The sequence below is a fragment of the Ochotona curzoniae genome, unplaced genomic scaffold, assembly GCF_017591425.1.
Source record: "Ochotona curzoniae isolate NIBS_2020 unplaced genomic scaffold, NIBS_Ocur_1.0 contig_66, whole genome shotgun sequence".
Taxonomy (NCBI): domain Eukaryota; kingdom Metazoa; phylum Chordata; class Mammalia; order Lagomorpha; family Ochotonidae; genus Ochotona; species Ochotona curzoniae.
In genome coordinates this window covers 25,324,012-25,344,712 of record NW_024466512.1, presented here as the reverse complement: position 1 = coordinate 25,344,712, position 20,701 = coordinate 25,324,012, and the positions used below count along the sequence as shown (strand labels likewise).

The following is a 20,701-nucleotide window of genomic DNA, read 5'->3' as shown; positions in this document are numbered from 1 at the left end:
GCACAGACATCAGAGAGATGGAGTAGGAGGGCAGACAGGCAGCAAGGCCCTTGGGAAAGGCTAAGTTGTTTACAGTTTATCTAAAAGGCAAGTGGGAACTGCACTTATTTTCAGAAGCGGATGGAGTATAATATAGTCACGTGCCCAAAACAACGGTTTGACCAGCGAACAGCAGCATATACAATTGTGATCCCATTAGATTGTAATGATTCCGGTTTGCCAATGACTTTACCCATCTCAGCATCATGGTCCAATGTATTACTCACATGTTTGTGGTGATGCTGATGTAAATAGATCTATTGCGCTACCAGCTGTACAAAATCAATTATCTACAGCATGTAATACTTGATACAGATAAAAATGACTATGCTCCTGGCCTATGCATCTACTACATTGCACATTTGACTGCTGGCTGCAGTGTATGTCTACTTATCAACACAAACTTGGGAGAGTGTTTGGCCTAGTGGTTACCATGCCGCTTTGCATATCTACATCTCATGTCAAAATGCCAGGGTTCAAATCCTAGCTTTGCTTTCGGTTCTGGCTTTTTGCTAATGCCTTTGGAGGTAGCAGGTGATGGCTCAGTTACTGGCTCTCTGCCACCCACATAAGAGACATGAATTCAGCCTGGCATCATTTAAGGAATGAGGCTCCCTCTCCCTGCTCTTTATCTCTGAATCTCTCTCTCTGTTTCTCAAATAAATAAATAAATATTCCTTAAAATTTTTTTAAGCTTACTGTGAAACAGTATGCCAAGCTGCTAGCAAAAACCTCATAGAAATATATGGTGTACTTATCTCTTCACTGCATCACTTTCTGTTGTGGTTGTTTTCATCTTGGGTTGCTTTGTTCATTGTTCCCTAGGAGCGATGGGCTACACCATGTATATATACATGATAAAGGCTAGGTGTACATAGGCTATGCTATCTAGGTTTGTGGAAGGCCATTCTATGACATGCACACAACAACGTACTCCTCAGAACACATCCCCTTGATGAAGCAAAACACAACTGCATTCAGATTCATAATCTCAGACTCTGGCTGTACAGCAGAGTGACTCCTGTCCCAGGGATGGGCAGGGACCAGCAGAGAGGACACATGAGTGCATGCTGAAACCTTGCAGGCTGCAAGGAGCTCACCACTGCTTTGGGGAGTTTGATGGCTGACTTACTTGTCATCATATCCTCTTCTTCCAGCTGGCTGATCCCAAAGAGGTGCAGGCCACTGGCTGGGATGTTGTTCTTCAGGGACTCTGTCAGCAGTTTGTCCAGGGTCTCAGTGTTGTAGGGCACAATTTTAAAGGCCTGAAAGAGAAAGAAAAAACAGTCAGATTTGAAATCTGGTCATCTCCCATCCCTGTGATTCAAAGCTGAACAAGCATGAGCAGATATGCCTGACCAGAGAGCTTAGATTTCCTAGTAACGTTCTTACCTGACACATGAACTCCACAGGGTTGGCAGCATTGGTCAATAAGTTTCCGATCTCTTCCATGTCAGTATAGTAGCTAATAACAGTTTCACATACCACTAGGTCACCCGAGAATATCTTCAGAGAAACATTTCCGGATGAAAAGTCTGCACAGTAGAGAAGGTGGGATTAAAGTGTTCAGGTTAGAGCAGGTGTCTAGCCTGGCAATTAAGAGGCTGCCCTCCAATATTAGAACACCTGGATTTGATTCCTGGCCTTAACTCCTGCCTTCTGCTTCCCACAATAGGCAGATCCTCAGAGGCAGCGGCAATGGCCTCAAGTGATTGGGTTTTTGGCACCCATGTAGACCTGGAGGAAGATAATCCCAGATCCTAGTTTGGCCCTGACATTTGGGAGTGAATTTTGTCTCTCTCTCTCTCTGTTCATCAAAATAAATAAGCAAATAAATAATGCTCAGGAAGAGCAAGAATACAGGGAAAGGTCTTCATAGATGCAGGAGGAAACTTTCAAAAGACCATGGGAAATTGAAAGATAAATTTATTTTGGTACCAAAAAAAAAACCCTTATTTTTGAGGGGTGGACATTTGCTACACTGGTTAGGATGCCAACCCCTTGGGCTGTCCCCACTCCGTATCGCAGTGCCTACTTGAGTCCTGGATTTACTTCTGGTTTCAGCATCCTGCTAATGCACAACCTGGGAGGTAGCGGGTGATGGCTACCATAATTGGGTCTCTGTCACTCAGTGGTAGTCCCAGATTGAGCTCCACAGGCTTCAGCCCAGGCCCAGCTGTTGTGAGCAACTGGGAAGTAAACCAATGGATGGAAAACTGGCTTTCTCTGCCTTTGAAATAAACAAATAAAAAAAATATATATTGAGACCCATGCAGATGCAAACTCTTCAAAGCATTCATGAAAAATGCTTATAACTTAGAAAAAAAACTAATGCATAGATTTGAAAACTTCATACCAAAATAAACTTATCTTTTATCTTTCTTTATCCATGAACTTTTTTAAGTATCCTGGTATATCTAAATGGTGAAGAGACTAAGTGGGGCAGTGTGGGGAGGAATACCCAGAGGCAAGCTGGAGCGGGAGGGTCAGGGAAAGGTTGGGAGTACTGGAGGAACAGACTGGCTTACAGTGGGCAGCCAGCAATGAGTCCCAGCAACCACACTGGCTGGGCCTGCTACTTACTTTCCCTAGGATTTTCATGTGTTCTGCTTACTATAATAGACTCAGTGACTCAGTTTTGAGAACACCTGACACACATGTCAGACAGTAGGAGGGGTTTTAGGAGATGACATACGTCTCCTCCATGTGGGATCAGTTGAGCTGGTTCACCTGCTGGGCTGATGGCATTAGGATGTGCTCTTGCTGGGGTAGAAGTCTACACCACAGGGAGGGGTTTTGAGGCAAAAAGAAAACTATAATTACACCAACCACACACATTCAATTCATAGAAGAGGAAATGCAAAAAGATGAGAAGAAAAAATGTTCAACTCCACTGGTAAACAAAAACGCAGATGGAAACATTTAAAAAACAAAACCACGTACACAAGGAATGCCTGATGCTTGTGGTGGGAGGACAAGCGAGCTGGGGAGTGGTCACACTGTGGACAGTAAGGGAGCCAGGCCCTGCTGTGCCACCTCCGGCTACTCACTGGGAGCCTTCACAGACACGGTGTACTCGTTCTCCAGCTTGGCCTCCACCCTGACGGCCGGGGACTCCTCGGGGCAGAATTCTGCTTCTGTCGTGACCTTCTCATCCAACCTGCATCTCACGATCACGTACACAGTGGTTTCTGTCTGCAATGGAAGACTTGTCATCACCCTTCCCCTCTCATGGAGCTTCCCCCAGGCTGCTGGCGCAGGGCGGCAGGGTGGTGCTTCTGGGTCTCTCTCAACCTCAGCTCCATCAGTGAGAGCACCTGGTGCAGATGGGCTCCCATCCCAGTGACTTGAGACAGAAGCTGTAAGTCTACTTCACCATCCTTTAGAGCATTTGATGGAATACTTTGATGCCTATCAATCTAACAATAATATTTAAAAGACAGGGCCTTATACTTCATGCCTTTGTATTTCATTTTTATTGCCTTTTAAAGTAAAATTTTGGCTTACTGCAGAATTGGGGGAAAAAAAAAGCCAGGCTTGGCTTGATGGCTCCATTGGCTAATCCTTAGCCTGTAAGTGCTGGGATCCCATATGGGCGCTGGTTCATATCCTGGCTATTCCACTTTCTTTTCAGCTCCCTGCTTGTAGCCTGAGAAAGCAGTACAGATGGCTCAAAGCCTGGGACTTTTCTCCCATGTGGAAGACTCAAAAGAAGCTCCTGGTTCCTGGCTAATTTTTAAAACACCGTGGGCAAAGCCCAGTCCAAAGAAGCAGCTGGCAATTCCTGAGTAAGAAGCACCTGTCCGACAAAACCAGTCACAGTGCCAGTGTGCCCCATGGCCAATGCTCTCACCCGTCATCTCCTGAGGATCCCATAGTGGCAAAGAGCTTAGCAAAGCACTTAGATCCATGGGGGGAAAAAGCATTTCCACTACCTGAAATACCATAATGCAATGATTTATTTTAGTTAGCAAAGAGAAGATAAGATAAATTAACCAATACCACAACAGTATTCAAATGACCAAAACACATTTAGAGCACAACCCTCAGCCACCTTGTAATAGATGCCCCATTCTAAGGAGGTGTGGTGCTTAGGCCTGCAACTAAGCCCTTTAACAGTGATGTCAGCCAGTGAGCTTCAGCGTCAAGGGCACTTCCTTGAGCCTTGCTGGCAGGCAGCTGGCAGAGCTATGAGCTTAGGATATGCTCACCTGGCAGGAACAGGCACAAGCCTCTGATTTAAGAACTGGCCCCAGTGCCTGGGCACTCTGTTGCCTACAGGTTGCCTGCAGCTTCTGTGACATGGATCCGAGAGTCAAAAGTCTATGGTGAATGGCCTATACATTCCTGGACTCATCTCTCTGACTTGAAAATGCTAGGGATGGGGCCAGCATTGTGGCACAGCAAGCTAAGTTGCCTCCTGCAATGCCAGTATCCCAGGTCAGTTCTGGTTGGAATCTCGCTTGCTGTACTTCCTTTCCATCTCCCTATTAATGCTCCTGGGAAAGCAGCAGCAGATGGTCCATGTGCTTGAGCCCTGCCACCTGCTAGGGTGAATCACAGATGGAGTTCAGGGTTCTTGGCTTTATTGTAATCCAGCATCAATCTTTGCAGTCATTTGGGGAGTGAATCAGCAGATGAAAGATTTTTCTCTCTCTCTCTCTCTGCCTCCCTCCCTCCCTTTCTCTCTTTCTCTGCCTTTCAAGTAAATAAATCTTTTAAGAGAAAGAGAGTGGGAGAAAAAAAATCTCGCTATGTCCCAAGTCCAGGTGACAGAGGTCCTAGTAGCAAAGCCAAGGGAAGTGTGTAGTTATATTGAGGTTGAGGTGCAGCGTGAGAACCCCACTCCTGTGACAGCACAAATGATACATTGGCAAAGCATGGTTTCAAATGCTGGTCTCCCAGCTTTGGGGGCCTACCCCACAGCGAATGCGCTCTGGCTGAACCACCATCAGGTTCCCAGGTGGAGGCTCCAGCGGCAGGCCCTGCTGCTCCGGGTCACGAAGGACCTTCTCGTCCTCAGGCTCCGTGTCAGTGACTGAATCGCAGCCAGAATCTGCAGAATAGAGGACACTGCTCAATGGAAACAAACGGAAGGAGAATCGATGGGGATGTTCTACCCCATGAAAGTTCCACACGTGAACAAACAGGAAATTACTTTGAGCCCAAAGCAAATCTGAGCTGATGGGAGTAACTCAGAAAAAAGGGGACCTAATGGGGGAAAGTCAACCACTCTTTAGGCCACAGGGTAGGGTGACAACAAGAGGATGGTGGCGGTTGGGCCCAGCACAATGGCGCAGAGGTTAAGGTCCTTGCCTTGCACGCCCGGGATCCCATATGGACGCTGGTTCTAATCCCGGCAGCCCTGCTTCCCATCCAGCTCCCTGCCTGTGGCCCGGGAAAGCAGTTGAGGACGGCCCAAAGCTTTGGGACCCTGCACCCGCGTGGGAGACCCGGAAGTGGCTCCTGGATCCTGGCTTCAGATTGGCATAGCATCGGCTGTTGTGCTCACTTGGGCAGTGAATCATCGAATGGAAGATCTTCCTCTCTGTCTCTCCTCTCTGTATATCCGCCTTTCCAATAAAAATAAAATAAAATTAAATAAATAAATAAACCAAGAGGATGGTGGTGGAGGGGAAGGCCAGAATCCAAGGCTGGCAAGTCTAACACACAGGCTGCCCGGAGTTTCAGCCCTGGACTTCCTGCAGTTGCTGAAAGGTTGTGAGCAAAGGTAGCCCCCACTCAGGTGAAGGTCAAGAAGGGAATGCGTGGATCATCACCCATGGTCTCCAGAAAGTCCTAGACTTCAGGATCATGGCTGACCAGTGTGCTCCTCTGGAAGCAATGGTGACAAACAGCCAGCAGCACACCACCAGAGGATGAGAGTGCACACAGGTTCACAGCAGCTGTGCAAGTGTGGGGCACATGGCACACCAAGATGATGCTGAGGTGCAGCCTGAGTTGCAAGGCCAAGGCTGTCAACCAGCGTTCACTGAGAGGTGTAACTGTGATGCTGTGTGTCTACACATCTGTGCGTCTATGTTCTATGTTTGCTTGTACTGTCCTGGAGACAGTGCACAGCAGATCCTCAAAGCAGACCAGGACAATAAAGTGGTTGAGAGATGCTTGAGAGAAGAGGGATGCTTCATTACTCTCCTTTTGAGGGTTTGCTCTTATTCGTTTATAAACCATTTACAAAACCAGCCAAATACATTAGGCACTTTAAGGAGAAACCAAACAACGAAAGTGCCCTCAGAAAAGTACAGAGCAGAAGGACAGGAAAGGCAGGCATGGGACACCTTGGGAGACCCTGCAGGTTGGCCTCCAGAGAAAATGGCCTCTGCAGGTCTCATGGTGCTAATGTGTTCCTTCAGAAAGCTGTAATCGGGCTGGTGCTGTGGTACAGTGAGTGAAGTCATCACTCAGAGAACCATTAACATCACATATGGGCATTGGCTCAAGGCCTGGCTGTTCCACTTCTGATCCAGATTCCTGCTAATGTTCCTGTGAATCCATCAGAGGATGGTTTGAGTCCTTAGTCCTTGGGTTGACACTGGAGACCCAGATGAAGCCCCTGGCTCCCCACTCCAGACTGACCCAGCTCTGGTCATTGCAGCCATCTGGGTAATGAACCAGCAAATGGAAGAGTTCTTTCTTTCTCTCTGTCTCTCCCTCTATTTCTCTGTAACTCTGCCTTTCAAATAAATACTAAAAAACAAAAGAAAGCTATAATGATGGACTCACACCCTACACCCCAGCAAGAGGCTGTGCTCCCATCACCCTGAGGGCTGGGACTGCCACACCCTGCTGCTCTAGCTGTCCCTGGCTTGCTTGGGCCAGTGGAGTGACCAAGGCTTCCTCAGCTGTGTAGGTGGAAAGTCCCAGGACAGATCCTGTCATTCCCACATGCTGAATGTCTGCAGGCTGCCCCAGAGTGCAATGGGAAATGTGGCACATACTCCATATTCTCTGAACTGAATTAACTGGAGGCTGCCATTTTCTTTGCCAGATCTGCCCACTTTCTTCTCCTTGACTGGTCTCAGAGCCCATTACCATGGGCAGACCTGCATATGCTACCCAATGTCCACCCAACACAGGAATCTGAAGAGGAATAATCCAGAAAGATCAGAGGTCATATGTATTCTTCCTAATGATTATACATCACTTCACATTTCCATTTTTTATTATAAAGTGCTTGGACATCGCTCTTTAAAATAAATCAGAGTCTTCCTAGATAAGAAAATATCAGTATTCACTTAGCACTGAGGTAAGCTCATAGCAACTGCTTCTCACTTCCAAACTAGTGTCCTGAGGGCTGGGGTGGCACTGCTCTTGCTGGCTACAGGAACTCCATTACACAGACTGAACCTCTTCAGGATGAGTTCACAGCGCAATCTGCTGTTGCTGCAAGGCAGAAAAGGTTTTACTTCTTCCAAACTCCTGGCCTGGTAAACTGCTGTCAAAGAGTCAAAACTTAGGGCCCGGGCTGATAGTGTAGTGGTTAAAGTCTTCACCTTGAACGCGCTGGGATCAAATATGGGTGCCAGTTCTAATCTCGGCAGCTCCACTTCCCATCCAGCTCCCTGCTTGTGGCCTGGGAAAGCAGTTGAGGGTGGCCCAAAGCCCTTGGGAGCCTGCATCCATGTGGGAGACCCAGAAAGAAGTTTCTGGCTCCTGGTTTTGGATCGGCGCAGCACCGGCTGTTGCGCTCACTTGGGGAGTGAATCATATGATGGAAGATCTTCCCCTCTCTTTCTCCTCCTCTCTGTACATCTGCCTTTCCAATAAAAACAAATAAATCTTTAAAAAAGGGGGGGGGGATAACATTTTTAAAATAAGAATCCAAACCTAGAAAATACTATTAAGAAAAGGATGGAGGAAACATGAAACAAAGGAGAACAGAATGGTACCTACAGACATGAAGAAGCAAGCCAAACTGAATGAAAGTTATTGCAAGAGACAAGTCTGGCAAAAGACTTGCAACAGACTGCAATACAGTCAACATTACAAAACTGTAATACAAGTCAATGATAAGAAAATGGGCTACTCAACCAAAGGCAGTATTGGGAACACATGAACAAACAGCCATCAGAGAAGACAGATGGCAAACAAACACAGGAAATGATGCTCCACAGTATACACTAAGCAGATACTGTAAATGAAAACAACAAAGAAATGCTGCATCCATTCGAATGGCCAGAACCAAGAGGACATACAATGGCAACAACAAAGATGTGGAAAATAGGAACCTTCATTCATTGCTGCAAGGAATGTAAAGTGAAGGGTGGGTATTATGGCACAGAGTTAAGTCGCCGCTTGGGATGTCTGCAACCCATGTCAACAGTGCCTAGCTTGGGGCCAGCACCATGGCATAGCAGACTAAGCCTCCACCTACGGTGTTAGCATCCCATATAGACACTGGATCAAATCCTAGCTGTTTCATTTCCAATCTGGTTCCCTGCTAATGTGCCTGAGAAAGCAGCAGAAAATGGCCCTAGTGTTTCAGCCCCTTTATCTATATGACATCTGGCAGAAGTTCCTGGACCCTGGTTTTGGATTGGTCCAGCTCCAGCCATTGTGGCCATTTGCAAAGTGAACTAACAGTTGAAAGATCTCTCTCTCTCTCTCTCTCTCTCTCTCTCTCTCTCTCTCTCCTTCTTCCTCTGTAACTCTGCCTTCCAAATAAAAATAAATCAATCTTTTATTTAAGTGAGGGAAGATAAAAATACATTAAAAAAAAAAACCTTCCTGGTTCGTGTTCCACCTCTTCTTCCAATCCAGCTTCCTGTTACTGTGCCTGGAAGGAAGCAGGTAATGACCCAAGGACTTGAGTCTTAGCCTCTTATATCTGGGTGGAGTTCCTGGCTCCTTGTTCAGCCTGGTCCAGTCCTAGTGTGCAGACATTTGTGGAGTCACTCAGTGGATCAAGGATCTCTGTGTCCCTTCTCCTCCCTCTTCTCTATCCCTCCCCTCATTTCTCCCTCTCCAAGTTACTCTATCTTTCAAACACATAAATCAGTATAAAAAAATTCCAAATGGTATAACTACACTGGAATACAATTTGGCAGTTTTTTTTTTACCAAAGCAAGCACATTTACCATACACTCTACCTATTCGTCATGTTAGTATGTGCCTAAAGGAACTGAAACTGTGTGTTCACATAAGGACCAGCAGCTGTTTGTAGCAACTTTACTTGTAACTGTCAAACTTGGAAGCAATCACCCTATCCCTCAGTGGGTGAATGAATAAACGGTTATACACTCTATAATATAGTTGTCATTCTGAACCAAAAAGGAAATGAGCTACCAAGCTATGAAAAGACAAAAAGAAAAGCCAAGTGCATATTACTAGGTAAAGTAAGTCAGCAGGAAAAGAGCACAATGATTTCAAATACATTACATTCTGAACATGCAAACAAAACTGTGGGGATCAGTGTTTATCAAGGGTTTGGGGCAGTGAGGAGTATACGTGTGGAAGACATAGGGGTTTAGGTAGTGAAGATGGTTCCTGTGACACTGTAATGGCAGACACAGTTCATACCCACTTGTCCAAATCCACATAGGTACAAAAACAAGAGTGAACCCTAATGTAAACTATGGACTTTGGGGGATAAGGGTGTGTCAGTTGTAGATTTAGCAGTTGTTACTGATGCACCAACTCTAATTGGATGTTGATAGTGGAGGAGGTTGTGTGTACCTAGAAGCAGTGAATAGGTATAACTCCATAGCTTTCACTTGATTTCAGCCTGAACTTAAAACTGCTCTAAAAAACAAAGTCTTGGGGCTGGCATTGTGGTGTAGCAAGTTAAGCCAATGCCTGTATTGCTGGCATCCCATATGGGTTCCGGTTCAAATCCTGGATGCTCCACTTCCAATACAGTTCCCTGCTAATTTGGCAGGAGATGGACCAAGCACTTGCATTCCTAACACCTATGTGGGAGACCCAGATGAAACTCCTGGCTCCTGTCCTAACCTTGGTTGCTGCCCCATTTGGGGATTACTAGAGAAGCCACCAGCTGGAGTGTCTACATCTCACTTTAGAGTGTATGGGTTCTAGTCTCCCACTCTCACTTCCAACAGACCGGGAGGCATTGATGACTCAAGTAATTGGGTCCTTGCCATGGATGTTGGAGGCTTGAATTGAGTTCCCAGCTCCCAACTTCAGCCTGTCTCAGCCGTAGCTCTTGCAGGCATTCGGAAAATGAATGAAAAAATACTTGCTGTCTCTCTCTCTCTCTGTGTGTCTCTATCTCTTTCTCTGCCTCCCAACTATATAGCAATAGTAATAATAATAATATGCTCTATTGAAAAGCAAATCATTATAGAATGAAGGGAATGGTTGATAGGGAGACAACAGCCCAGGGTAGTAGAAAACATTAGCTACTGAGGGTGATGAGGTCATAGGGAAGAAAAGGGTCGCATTTAGAGTTTTTCTAAGTCTCATAACTTCCAAGTGGTAAGTTCCAAATTGAAATACAAAATAAAAAATGAAACTAATTCTAAAAACTAAAATGATGGAAATATGGATGCACATATCATTGGCTTGGGAGAAGCTTTGGTAAATGACTGAAAAAATGAAAATCTAGATGAGCAATAGCCTTGTGGGCCTGGAATCTTTAGGAAACAAACAAAAAACTAAATCCTGAGGCTTACAGGGGCAAGGCACCTAACAGCTCAAAAGCAGAAACAGCCCAAATATCTTACAACTGAAGAGTGGAGAAATAAAGTATGCCTGTCTAGATCATGAAGCAGCAGAAAAAGAAATGGATTTCAAAACCTGCAATTAAAACAGAGGGGTGGATGGATAGATGGACCAGAAAAAAAAAAAAAAAAGAATGAATCATTGATACACACTACAATGTGGATGAATCCCGAAAATGTTATGCTAGGTAAAAGAAGTCAGTCATGAAGGACCACACATTAAATGATTTTAAGTAAGTGGTATAGCTAATAAAGGTAAATCTATAGGTACAGATTTGGGGTTGCTTTGGTCTGTCACACATGGGCAGGATGGGCGATGACAGCTAAAGGGCTCAAGACTTCTTACTAAAGTTGATCATGGTGAGAGTTGTAACAGTCCATAATGTACTAAAGCCAATGACGTGTGCACTTTTAGTGGGTGCATTATAGTATGTTAGTTATATCCTCCAGAAAAGCTATTACCAAAAAAATCCAATGGTAAATTAGAAACTGATTAAAATTTTGAAATAACATTGACGAGGGGATGATCTCCCTAATGCATGCAGGTGTCACAGAAATCTCTTTTAAAACACCGAAAGCCCAGTAAAGACATAATTAACAAAAGAAAAAATACAAATTACTTTTCTATTCCAAAGAACAAAGTGCCGTTCATTTTCTCTAGTCATCACAGGAACAGAAATAGAAGGAACCTAATCCTATTTCACCTTTTGAATCTGTGAAATGTTTTAAAGTGTACTCAGTGTGCTGTCTGAGGGAGCTTGTGGGACACGTTCTGGCACTCGAAGTGGACAGAAGTACAAAGGGTTTATAGAAAATGTCTATTACCAAAATACTGGATTTCAAAAATTTTATGTACAAAAATGAATGTATCCTTTAACTCCATTTCCCAAGAACTCCCTGAAGTCACCTCATATCAACTGGGAGACTAACTCTAGAAACCTATGAATCCATAACCACAGGAAGGGCAAGACTCTAAAATGCTCATACTGGGGCTGACACTGATTAATCCACTGATTAACCTGCTGCCTATGATGCTGGCATCCCATCGGATCAGCAATGGGATCCTTGATATTCCAGCTCCGATCCAGCTTCCTGCTAATGCACCTGGGGAAGTAGCAGAGGATGGCCCAAGTGCTTGAGCTCCTCCCTCATGTGGAAGATCCAGACGAAACTCCTGGTTCCTGGCTTCAGCCTGGCTATGGAAACCATTTGAAGAGTGAATCAGCAGATGGAAGATCTCTCTCTTCCTCTCTGTTTCTGTCTAATAAACAGACACATCTATAAATAAATTAAATGCTCACACATTTTCCACATAATCCTACTTCCAAAGTCTCTCTTGAGGAAACTAAATGTCCAAGGTGTAGATAAAGATAAAAAACTGAGCCATCTTTGTAAAAAAAAAAAAAAAAAAACAAAGCAATTTGTCTGAAAGAATAGTATAAACACTCTTTCTGAAGAGTTTTAAATGACATGGGTAAAAGCTTTTTGACAAGTAAAAAGAAAAAAAGGTAGGATATAAAATTACATACCTTCCACTGTAGGGCTTCAAATGTATATTTATATATTTGTTTAATTTTTCCATTATACAGCTTTATAGGCATAGTGCTTCCCCTTATTTAAAAAGGTGTTTCTTTCATTTCAAGATTTATTCAGTTTTTTATTGGAAAGGCAGACTTATAGAGAGGAGAGACAGAAAAATAGTCCGTCCACTGGTTCACTCTCCAAGTAGCTGCAACAGCCACTGCTGAGCTGATCCAGAGCCAGGAGCTAGGAGGCTCTTTGGGGGTCTCACATGTGGGTGCAGGGACCCAAGGCTTTGGGCTGTTCTTGAATACTTTCCCAGGCCACAAGCAGGAAGCTGGTTGGGAAGTGCAATAGCTGGGACATGCAGTGGCAAAGTGAGCATTTAGTGACTAGGCTACTGTGCCGGGCCCTAAAAGCTGTTTCTTAAAGTCAAAAGAAAACACGTGGTTGGATCCTGTGGGCCTCCCTCCTCCCCTGTGCTGCATTTCCATGTCCTCTGAGGTGGGACACACTGCTTTGATCATGGGCTGGGCTAGTGAAAGCTGACTGACTTCTTGTCCTGCCAGTGTGACAACAAGGAGACAGCAAAGTAGAGTACCTAGTGTTTGGATGGGCCAGGCCATGGACACAGCTCCTTCTGCTGAGTTGCCATTGGGAGGCTACTAGCTGCTCCCTCACTTGGAAAGCCAGGCAGGAGTCATTCATTCTGCACATCTGTTCTGGGGTACACACGGACAAACCACAGCACACCATGCAAGAGGTGGGCAGCTCTAGCACGGTCAGGGCCCAAACACTTTAGCAGGTAAGAAGTTTCACTTGGGGGTGGGTATTGTGGTATAGTTGGTTGAACTGCAGCATGGGATGCTCACATTGTGTATCTGAGTGCCAGGGATGAAATCCTGTCTCTACCTCCAATCCAGCTTCCTGCTGATGCACCTGAGAGGCGGCAGATGGTGGCCCAGGTGCTGGGTCTCTTTTGCCGCCCATGTAGGAGATCTCGACAGAGGTCTGCCTGGCCTATCCCAAGATGTTGTGGGCATTTGGACATTGAATCAGCAGGTAGAAGATTACCCTCTCTTTGTCACTCAACCTTTCAAAAAATAAACACATAAATCATTTTTTAAAAAAAGTTTCATTTGAAGGGAATGCAAATTCAGAAGTCCTGCCAAAAGCCACCTGAGTAGGACAAGCCCATACTACCCCACATGAATATGTGGGGCCCCTTCAATCCCTTCCCCTTGTAGACAATAGTATACGTGTGTGTCCTGGAGCTCAAATAATGAATGTTGGAGTGAAGGCACTCAAAACCCCCACCCTCACCTGTGTAGAGCAGCACGCCATGCCAACAGCATCCTCGCTGCTTTGGAATCTAACAATGAACTCTTAGCTCTCATGAAGTCTACAGAAAGCCTCCAGAAATCAGAAGAGCCTGTGCATGCTGCTCCACAAGCAGCACCTGTGAGCGAGCCAGGGGGCAATGCCCTGAAAGGCAGGTGGCTGGAAAGGTCTCTCTCTCTCAAGAACATGAGTGCATTCTCCTACCAGGTGATAGGAATGCCCTGCTAGACAGCTCAGTGACAAACTCAGCTCTTAACTTCTTTGGTACTCTTGTTAGAGTCTCTGGTCTCACTTATTCTATTTCTTACATCATGCCCAGCTTTGAAACCTGTCTCAGATACCTGGAGGTCCAGCTGGCACATGGGGCATTATTTCTCAAGCTGCCGCCTGCCCCAGATACACACCCCTTGGAACTCTACACGTGTATGCTGCTGCTGTTTCCACGGGAGACTATGTGGATGACCACACTAGAGTGGGAACCTGCCCCAGGTCTCATGTGCCTCTGTATTTGGGGCTGCAGATTCCTTGTCACTGCATCATGCTATGCTAGCGACTAGAGGCTAAGAAAAGAAGCCACGGGGCAAGACAAAAAGAGGCATTTGCATGTAGTGAACACAGCAGGGCTTCCCTATGCACTACATGGAATGGAGGAGCCTGGTGGAAGATCCAGGTCCTCACATAACATGGTAGAGCTGTCACGGGTCCCGCCACACTTGGTAACACCACCACCTCCACTGTGACTGCCACAATCTCCACAAACCAGCATCGCCTGCAGCAGAATGAATGGGGTCAGTATGTCTTTAAATCATTTACACCTGTTTCTGAATCTTGTTTTGTTTTTCTTTCGAGTTGGGAAAGAACAGTGAACACAAATTAAATATGTTTATACATATTTACACAGCATCAAAACAACCTGTCAACATGAAAGGTTCACAGTAACTTCTTCCCTTTATAGGGAGTTTTCTACATTATTCAGTTATAAAAAAGAATCATATGAATTTTAAATACAATGCATATATACACGCACTTGCATCCATACCTAAGCCACATTAAGCAGTTCATAGTAGGTGAGAGAGTGGGTTGTGGGTTAACTACTATGCTCAGAAACAATACCAATAAATGTTGCCGTTTGTGGAATATTATGGTGACTTCTCCCCAGTATTAATCTCATTGACTATTCACAGGAACCCTGTGAAGTGGGAGTCTATATCCTATTTTTATTTTATCGAGAAAATACTATGCCTGGTAGAGCAGCAGGCATAGGCACAGGCACAGGCACAGCCACCGTTTCCCCCACATGTCTGCTCTGCTGACTTTCCTGGCTGTGGTCAGCAATACCAGAAGCAGGGTCACCTGCCACTCAATCCTGGTCTGGGGTTGTCTCTGCAGCTGGTGACATGCAACATGGGCTTTTGTCATCACCAGCCCCAGACACTATTGCCTGAGCATTCTCAGAAATGCCACTGGCTGAATAGTGTGACCTGCTCTGACCAGGACAAATGGGAACATTGCAAGCAGGGGGCTCCAGTGAACAGACTTTTCATACCAATTGAACCACGATACCCTCGCAGCCTCCAACCCAAGACTGCACCCTCATGTTCTCAGTAAAGTTCTCTCACAGCAATATTTCTGGTTTCTTTTCAGGGTGCTTCACAGAGTACTGAGTCAGTTCCCCCAAAAGGAGGAGGGAAAGGATAAGGAAGTTTGCTGCTCTTTGGAAGCATTTTTCCTAACTTCTCTTGCAAGGTCATGCTCAGCTTTGGAGGGGAGTGTAAACAAAAAGAGTACACAAAAACAACCACAGCTGCTGCTTGTCGACCATGGACACTCTGTCAGGGACTAAACAAAACATCACATGGATAATCCCATTTTATCACAGCAACTGGGAGATGCATATGATCCTTCCCATTTCACAGATGAACTCTAAGTCAGCCGTTCAAGTCACACACAAAGCACCCTCTATGGAGAGTCAACCCTTAAATGCATGCTGCTGTTTCCCAGGGTTGCCCACACTGTACCCTGTGGGGGACAGTCAGTTAATAATGTTGATCCGCATGGTAAGAAAGCAGTCCCTTTTCAAGACTCTCAATTCCTCTAAGATCAAGAAAGACTCTGCCTGCCTGAAAAATGGATGCCTTGAATACTTGCTTACCATGCTTGTCTCCCTCTACACCCTAGTGAGCAAAGGCCTTAGGTCACAGACTTCTGTAGGCATGCGTATCTTGTAGAATCTCATACTGATACTTTTTTTTTTATTATCTATATAGCTATCTGAAAGCTACATCAAGAAATACTGGTTTCTCATTGACAGTAACAATTTATTTATTTATTTTTAAATAACAGTTTACTTTTAAAAGCACTGTGGCATGGTAAAGCCATTGCCTGCCTGTTTGTGCCCTGGTTGCTCCACTTCTATCCAACTCCCTGATAAAGGCCTAGGAAAGCAGTAGAAGATGGCCAAAGTGCTTGGGCCCCTGCTGTCCATATGGGAGACCTGAAGAACCTCAAGCCTCCTTGTTTCAACTTGGCCCAGCCCCGGTTGGTGCAGTCATTTGGCGACAGCAAATGGTAGACATTGTTCCTTCTGTCTCTCCTTTTCTTGCTGTAATTCTTTTAAATAAATAAATACATCTCTAAAATCAATCATAAAATAAACAGAATAAAATAATGAATTAAAGAAACTGTTACATTCAGGCAAATCATTGGTACCTTGATTGAGACACCATTTGGGACAGACACCTGCACCCTATATCCAAGTGCCTGGATTCAAGTCTTGGCTCTGCTTTTGATTCCAGCTTCCTGATGAAGTGCATCCCGGGAGGCATTAAGTGATGGATCGAGCAGTTAGGGGACCCGAGTTGAATTACCAGCTCCTGGTTTCAGCCTGGCTCAGCCCTAGTCATTGCAGGCATTTGGTGAATCAACTCACAGATGGAGGATCACTCTGTGTCTCTTGTTTGCCTGTCTGCCTGACTCTACCAGTGTGCATGTATGTGTGGTTGTGCCTCTCAAACAAGTAAAATAGAAAAAATTTTAAAGAGTAATGGTGGAGGGAGGATGCCCTGGCATAACAGGTTAAGCTTCTCCCTGTGGCACCAGCATCCCATACAGATACCAGTTGGTATTCTGGCTGTTCCACTTTTGATCTAGCTCCCTGCGTATGGCCTTGGAAAGCAGCATAGGAGTACCTAGGTGCTTGGGACCCTGTACCCATATAGGAGACCCAGAGGAATCTCCTGGCTCCCAGTTTGGGATTGGACCAGCTCCAGCCATAGCAGCCACTTGGGGAGTGAACTAGTGGATGGAAGATCTGGAAGATCTCTGTCTTCTCTGTAACTCTGCTTTTCAAATAAAAACAAATCTTAAAAAAAAAATGAGGCTTAAATTCCCCTCTCTGAAAAAGAAAATAAGTTAATGAAAATAAGGAAAAGTTTTGTAGTAATGATAATGGTTGTACAACAGTTTGAATATAACAAACACCACTGAATTGTGTACTCGAATGATTAGAATGATAATTACTAAATTATATATACTTTACCACAATTTCAAAAATTCATGACATCACCTACATCAAATCATGCATAGTATACTTTTACATGAGTAACTTATAGGTATATGAATTATATCTTAATAAAATATTGTTTAAAACTGTATTATTATTCAAAGGGAAAACCATGCTGGTGGTCTCAACTGGATGAGGTCTGAGAAACCTACATTGTGCTATACTGCTTTCACTCTGTGAAATCAAATTTCTTTAAAAGTCTTTAAGTAAGGTGAGGCAAGGTGGAAGGGAAGCCTGTGACACACACATGATGCATTATTTTCTACAAGTTTTGGATGATAAGGAAAAGAAAGTGAACAGAGAAGGAAACCAAAGAGATCAATTTCAACCAAGAGTTCAGAGTTTCCACCCATATAGTCGAAAGCAGAACACAACAGAAACTGTCACTGGGCCCCATTCGGTGATCCAAGTAGGAGAGTGGCGCCACCAGTGTGTGTCCAACACCTCCAGGGTGGCTGACAAGAGGAAGAGTAGAGAACATTCAAGAATGCAGAACAGAGTGGCCAAGAACCTGAGAGCTGGGGTCCACAGACAAGACCGGGGCTTTTAGGTGGTGTGGCCCACGTCCAGGGTTTACAAAGAACAGCTGTGTGCCCTGTACATTTGCATCCTGATTGGGAAAGCTCACCCTCATACAGACAGGTCAGGACTACAGAGTTGCCTTAGGTCTGGAGAAACTTTTTGAAGCTTTTCCACTCAGATGGGATGCCTGTCTGACTATCTAAGCCATGCTGTGACCAGATCATGAAACAGCTCTTTCTCAAAGCCCCAGATGAAATGTTTCAAAATACTGCAAAATTTCCTAATTACATAGCAAGTACCAATGGAGCACATGTAACCCCTAGCACCAACCTGCCCTCCTTGGAGTGGTGGAGGCGGTCCCCTAGTCTGTAGCCTCTCCAGTGTCAGCCCCTTCAAAGAGCTCAACAACAGTGGGCAATACAACTCTGTAAGAAAAACGTACATAGAGTTCCAGGAACCTTAACAAATAATACATATCCAAGGCTCAGCTCAGATTCCTCCAAGAAATGCAACGATGAGAAAATGTGTGGCCTCCCCTGAGAGCAAAGTGGGAAGGACTTCCCAGCACAGGCAAAGTATAATCAGAGGCACCAAGGCATGAGCACAGGTGACGTGTGGGGCTCCAGGAAGCAGTGTGGCCACTCCTGCAGGTAGAGAGAGACTGTGTGACTGGGTTTGGAGCTGTGTATTTTGGGGGTCCCTTGGAACTCCTCAAGGCCATGCAAACAAGTTTGGTTTGAAATCCTGGTGGCCAGAGTTTTCATGAATCCAAAAAAATCTTGTGAAACATAGATTTGTAATATGGTCTTATCTTTCTGAAAGTTAAAACAATCTTCTTCTCTTGTTTGTAAAGTAATTCCAGGACCCATCCGCCCTCCCACCCCCCAGCAGACCATTCTAGCTCTTATGTAAGGTCAGGTCAGAACTGAAGTGAACCTGACCACCCCATCACACCATGAGCAAGCACTGTCTTCAGATGTGTAAGCCAGCTCAGAATAGTGGCTAACACGCTGTTACCAAACCAACATCCTGCTCTATATGCTTTCAGGAACTACTAAGCTGATGTAATTAACTAGTGTCTGAAATGGACCCCAAGTATGGCTATCAATGTACTCATAAAATCATCCTGAGACTACACACACTCATCCTATTTGGCCTGGCTATTGGTTCAAAAATCCAGTGCCCTGGTGATTGTCATATCCTTAGAAAGCATCACAGGACACCACAAGCCTGGCCCTAGCTCCAAGTTCCAAATCTGTGACCCCAAACGGAGGTCTGCTCCCCTACAAACACTGTGGGTTAACAGGGTGGAAGGTGAGAAGTTTGCAATGGTGGGACTCAAATCTTGCATTTCAGTAACCCCTCCCTCCCCAGTTTCCCGGCAAACATTAAGTTGCTCTTTCATTTCAGTCATCATCTTTGGGTTGTTCTTCCCCCTTGCATGCCCACTTTAGTTAATGAGCAGTGAGTTTCCCATTCAAGCAACCCCTTTCACTTACAAAACTCATGGCCAAAAGTGACAAGAACACCCATCCAGCTGCACCCCCGAGTCACAAGCAGTCATCTGACCGATGATAAGCAGGAAAGTGGGAAGCTGAGCTCTTGCCCAACAGAAGTCATCCTGGCACTGTAAGGGAGGGAGATGGTGATGATTTGGTGGTGTTAGTGTGAGATCAGTGTCCTCATAACCTTTGTCATCACCATCCTCCTCCTATTGCCAAAAGGGTAAGGCAGAGTCCTATGGACACTTTCTCAAGTCAGGCTTGCAATAAACTCATTGCAGTCACTCTGTCTTGCTGGAAATGAAAAAAGGAAGGAGTTAAGAAGGAAGGAAGCACGGATTCACCTCTCCCACAACCCCATGCTGACTTTCAGAGGAAGCCAGCACTGCTGACTTGTGGAACACAGCCTGGCTCACCTGTCACCTCCAATCTGCTTTGCCATCCGGGTGTTCCCCCCGAAGCCGCCTGTTCTCTCACCGCACATACGTGGTTTAGTAGCACTGTGTGAAGGATTCCGGGCCAAGACTTCACTGCACACCAACTCCAGTGTTTTCCAGGCCACCAGGCAATTCACCTGGCACTCCCCATGGCACAGGAGGTTCAGGGGAAAGGGCCAGGTCAGGAGCGGAGTAGGCCTCAGGCCTCTGTAACCTTCATCAACTGCCCCCACTAGTGGCTCTAAAAAAAAAACTATTCAAAGTGTTTGGTTTGTCTTTTTTTTTTTCTAAAAGCAAAGGATGATGGTTCTTCCCCTCCCCACCCACCCTACCTGCTCTTCAGTCTGAACAAAAATAGCACAGCTGAGGCTGCTATGACAACCCGTGAGAGCCTGCGCTCACCCTTGTTCACCACAGAGAGAATCTGCCCACTGCTCTCCTTGACCCTTTCTTCCAGGGCCTGCTGATTCCTCCAAGTTCAACTTTAAGAAAACTTCCCTGAGCAGTAGAGACAAGCTGTTCCACCTTCATCGGAGAAGCTAAGGTCTGTTTGAGTTCTCTCACTCCCAGTGCCTCTGTGCCCTTAGTGTCTGGAGGCATAGGTGCCAGGACTCATGTGGATACACTAGTCTGTGGATGCCATGTCCCTTCCATGCAATGGCATGGTATTTGCATGGGACCATGTGTATCACCCCATCCTCCCATTTATTAATCTCTAAATGGCTTCTATACTCACTTCAATGCAAATTCCGTGTAAATAGCTACTATGATGTATTGTTCAGGGAATGATGATGAGAAAAAACCATATATGCTTAGTCTGGATGTAACTTTATCAAACTATTTTTCACTGTGTGCTTGGCTGATTCTGTCAATATATGATCCATTGGTGGACGGGGCCCCCTGTTATTTACCTTCATGTTGTTCCTCTCCATGTTACCAGGCACATGTGACCGAGGAGACTTTCTCCATTTTGCAGATGGAAAAACAGAAAGGGCTGGCATGGTGGGTGATACAGCAGGTGAAGCCACTGCCTATGACACTGGCATCTCATACGTGCATCAGTTTGAGTCCTAGCTG

The 20,701-nt window shown here is 45.3% G+C and overlaps 1 protein-coding gene across 1 annotated transcript in view; it reads right to left on the bottom strand.

The window, feature by feature from the left end:
* PIK3AP1 (phosphoinositide-3-kinase adaptor protein 1) overlaps positions 1-20,701 on the bottom strand; it is a 117,511-nt gene that overhangs the window by 49,056 nt on the left and 47,754 nt on the right. The window contains exons 3-6 of the mRNA XM_040992391.1: positions 4,959-5,095; positions 3,090-3,234; positions 1,432-1,574; positions 1,172-1,304 (exon numbers count right to left, since the gene is read on the bottom strand). Of these exons, the coding sequence (XP_040848325.1) occupies positions 1,172-1,304; positions 1,432-1,574; positions 3,090-3,234; positions 4,959-5,095 (558 nt within the window). The remainder of the gene's footprint in view (positions 1-1,171; positions 1,305-1,431; positions 1,575-3,089; positions 3,235-4,958; positions 5,096-20,701) is intronic.